A 4,151-nucleotide genomic window follows, 5' to 3' on the forward strand; every position below is an offset into this window, starting at 1 on the left:
CTAATGAAAAAAAATTCAGTTTGTTACCACACTTAAGATAGTCCACAAGATAAGAAATGTAAGGCTTATCTTTAGAAATACTGTGGCAGAAACAGCATAGGGAAGGTGAGCAGTGCATGCATTCTGAGGCCCAGGAGTCTGGGCGTTGACTCTGTCCTTCCTCCCCGACTGTCAGTATCCCTCATGCCTATCCTAGGGGTAGAAGTCCTGGTTGTGGAAGAGAATGATGCTGGCCCCAAAATTTAGCAGAAAAGGAAAAATGGATGGATGTGGGGAAGACAGTTAACAGACTGACCACATTTTGGTACAGTGCACCTTAATCTTTGTGGTCCTATGGTTGGAAGTAACCTGCCTGAAATGCAGTGTTCCCTAGTTCTCAACCACCACTGAAGGCCAAAGTTCTGCCATCCATGGTGGTTGACACCTTGGGGTGCATGGCTGACACCTTGGGGTGCATTTTCTAAACCCAAGCTGGATGCCTGCAGGTGTCGGTGATCATCTAATTTCCCTCGAACTGCATCTCCGAGTAAACAATATGTACATTTCAAACGCAAACAACTTACCATAATTTCTGCTAAAGGAACAAATCCTAGAACAACTTTGTTGTCTTGACGACTCTGAATTTCCTGGATGTTCCCTCTTCTTTGTGCCAAATCTGCCAGGACAGGGCTGAGGTATTCTCTACTCACTGTGACCTCAAGACTCATCAGAGGTTCCAGCACCTGCTTGTCAGCTTTCTTCAGGGCCTAAAGAGATTTCATAAGCTGAACAAATTTCTATTTCAGTACAAGGAAGATACAGAAAGACTGAACCATGTCCTGTATTCCTGAGCAGAGGACTCTAAGAAGCTCACTGGCTTTAATGCTCCACAGAGAACACTATATAAGGAGCCAAGAAGTTAATGCTTACACTAGTGGCCACATGCTAGAAAGAACAGCAGAGGAGAGCACTTTAAAAAGCCAACAAAGCCAATCGTCAGGACAACTGTCTATTACAGTTTATTTTAGACTTCATAGGCCACATAAGGAAGCTGAAAATATTTTCAAGATAAAATAATCATGTGGGAAAAGGTAAATATAAGAGAAAAATGCTACCATTAGGGACTGGACTCCCAGAACTGCCCTCCATCCTTTTTACAGTCTTCTGAACAGTACCTCACTGCAGAGTTTCAGAACAAGACTGTGTGGCTTCAACAGCAGTTCCAGCCCACCTCTGAGGACTCCAGCCTTGCCCTCCACTGACCTGCTGTGGGGCAGTGTGTGGATACCCTGCAGCTCCCCTGTGTGCCCCAAACCTAGCTCAGCAGTTTCTTTTCCAAGCCCTTCTCTGGCCTTTCTTATTTGCTGATGGCTGGCATTAGTAGTTTTCAGCTTGCTTATATATACTTCTCCGATTTCCTTTTTCCGGCAAACAGCAGTATTCCTATTCCTGTTGCTGGTGTCTTAACTCAGACCTAGTCTATTTCCTGTATGTCCTAGAACGTCTTTCGCATGCCAATTACTTCTGTGCTCTGACTATACTTCACTGTTCAAAAAATTTATTCTCCATTGTTCCCAGAACACAGTTAATTAGTGCTTGAAAGTTTCATATGACATCCCTTTACTCTCCAGCGCTAGGCTAGGGTACTCCCACGCTGGTGAGTCACTGAGGCAGGAAGCAGAAGGCCATGACACTCAAGGACAACTCAGGTGATCACATGCTTGATACTTTGAGAGGGAAGATGCTTGGCCTAAATCTGTTGTTCAATGGGACTGATTTGGATTTTTTAATAAAAGCAATATTATTCGGACAAATTTGAAAATTTGAAATTAAGGGTTGGAGAGATGGCTCAGCAGTTAAGAGCACTGTCTGCTCTTCCAGAGGTCCTGAGTTCAATTTCCAGCAACCACATGGTGGATCACAACCATCTATGGTGGGATCCAATGCCTTCTTCTGGCATGCAGGTATATGTAAAGATAGAGTGCTCATATACATAAAATAATCTTCAAAAAGAAATTGAAAAAAAAATTTAATTATTTATTTATTTTATATATATGCATGCACTGTCACTGTCTTCAGACACACCAGAAGAGGGCATCGGATTCCATTACAGATGGTTGTGAGCCACCATACGGTTGCTGGGAATTGAACTCAGGACCTCTGGAAGAGCAGTCTGTGCTTTTAACCACTGAGCCATCTCTTGAGCCCCAAGAAATTGAAATTAATATTAGATTTCCACTGTCCTTGACATTAAAGCCCAATGTCAAGCTGACCTCAGATCTATTTAAATCCACCAGGCGTGAGGGCTGGAAAGATGGCTTACCGGTTAAGAGCATTGGGTAGTCTTCCACAGGACCTGGGAATTCAATTTCCAGCACCCACATAGCAACTCACACATGTCTGTTAACTCCAGTTCTAGAGCTTCTGATACCCTCATACAAACATACATGTAGGCAAACGCCAATGCACATAAGATAAAAATAAATTATCTATTTTTTATTCCCCTCCCCCTAACCAGGCTTGTAGCTAATTGCTATTTTTGGAAACAGGAAAACATAGATCTTTTGCTAAAATCAGAATGTTTTGTTTAATCTGTCTGAGCAGTAATTTCTAAAATTTTTCAAATGAAAATTTAGTTTAAGAAATCAGAGTCACCATATAAGAGCTAGTTTAAAAGTTTTCAATTACATTTGTGTGTGGTGTGTGCTCATGAGCACCACAGTATGTATGTGGAGGTCAGAGGACAGCTTTCCCAAGTCGGAAGGTCTCTGTACGATGCAGTTCCTGAGGATGAAACTCAGAATCAGGCTTGGTAGTAAATACCTTTACCCAGTGAGCCATCTGGATGGCCCCATGGCGACCTAAGGTCAAGCTCTGTGGCACAGCTGCCTGTGGAATCTGTGGGGCTGGACTCAGTGCACTTCCTAACGCAGAAGCATGAGGAGTGCTCCATACCTTCTGTATACATCGTGAGATGCAGGCAGTCACCATAGTTGTGGAGGTGCCAGGGTGAATCATAAGCGAGTGTAACGTCATCGCCACGTCCTGGACTGGGGATCCAAGCAAAGGTCCTGAGAGGGGGAAATGCAGCACAACTATATATGCAGTAACAGAGAGTAATGAAGCAAGAACTCAAGGACAACACAGAGAACACTGACATGTCTGTAACACAGGGACTAACTGGAAGGTGAGGAGTGTGGCATCAAGGCAGAGTCCACTCTAGTATGCCCAAGATCCTGGCTCAAACTCCAGCATGAGGGGATAAAGGAGAAATTAAACAGTCAGCGGGAGACAGAACTTCGTCCCTCACCCTGGAGGCATGCGCTGTGGACAGCACTTTCAATGGCCTCCCGAGAGGCCTGCAGCAGGTCTTCACCCACACAGTCTGCGTACTCGATCGTGGCCATGGCACTCGGCTCTTCCGCTGGCCGGACTTCCAGCTCCGCTCTCACGAAATGCCGCTTGTCTCCTAGCACCCTATCGAGGGTATCTGAGGACAAACACATTGAAATGCGTGAAAAGTAAAGACATGTCTGCACACAATGCTCAACTTTTGGCCAAGAAAATGAAGGAAGCCAAGGAAAGATGCCAGAAACAGACTGGCCCAGGATGTAGGCTGCCCTCACTCAGACCGCCTGCATCTAAGTCTGAGTCTACTCAAAACGAAGTCTTTAAGAGTATCAAGTCAACGACTACACCTCGGAAAAGGTAACAGTCAAATCGTAAAACATCTAGAGAGCACAAAAAGCTGATAATGAAAGCTATAAAACTTATTCCTCTGCCAATATCCAAACTTAAATTTCCTATATTCTTTCAGCAATATTTACTGTTTCTTCCCCTCCTCCCCCAAAAACTAATAAAGTATTTCACAGGACACGCAGTGAGGACACTGAAGACAGCAGATGCGTGCCCTATGCACATCTGTCTTCAGTGTCCTCACTGTGTGTGTCCTGTGCACATCTGCTGTCTTCAGTGTCCTCACTGTGTGTCCTCTACACATCTGCTGTCTTCAGTGTCCTGTGTGCCCTTTGCACATCTGCTGTCTTCGGTGTCCTCACTGTGTGTCCTGTGCACATCTGCCTTCAGTGTCCTCACTGTGTGACCTCTGCACATCTGCTGCCTTCAGTGTCCTCACTGTGTGCCCTCTGCACATCTGCTGTCTTCAGTGTCCT

The 4,151-nt window shown here is 44.9% G+C and overlaps 1 protein-coding gene across 3 annotated transcripts in view; it reads right to left on the reverse strand.

Annotated features, from left to right (window-relative positions):
- Gfm2 (G elongation factor mitochondrial 2) overlaps positions 1–4,151 on the reverse strand; it is a 34,476-nt gene that overhangs the window by 1,557 nt on the left and 28,768 nt on the right. For 2 of the 3 annotated variants that reach the window (XM_028790209.1, XM_028790208.1), the window contains exons 18-20: positions 3,290–3,469; positions 2,935–3,050; positions 564–746 (exon numbers count right to left, since the gene is read on the reverse strand). In XM_028790209.1, coding sequence (XP_028646042.1) covers positions 564–746; positions 2,935–3,050; positions 3,290–3,469 — 479 coding nt within the window. Of the gene's footprint in view, positions 1–563; positions 747–2,667; positions 2,764–2,934; positions 3,051–3,289; positions 3,470–4,151 lie in introns of those variants that run through there. The other variant, XM_028790210.1, reaches the window with a different exon arrangement.

This window comes from Grammomys surdaster, unplaced genomic scaffold, assembly GCF_004785775.1.
Source record: "Grammomys surdaster isolate TR1022 unplaced genomic scaffold, NIH_TR_1.0 125876, whole genome shotgun sequence".
Taxonomy (NCBI): domain Eukaryota; kingdom Metazoa; phylum Chordata; class Mammalia; order Rodentia; family Muridae; genus Grammomys; species Grammomys surdaster.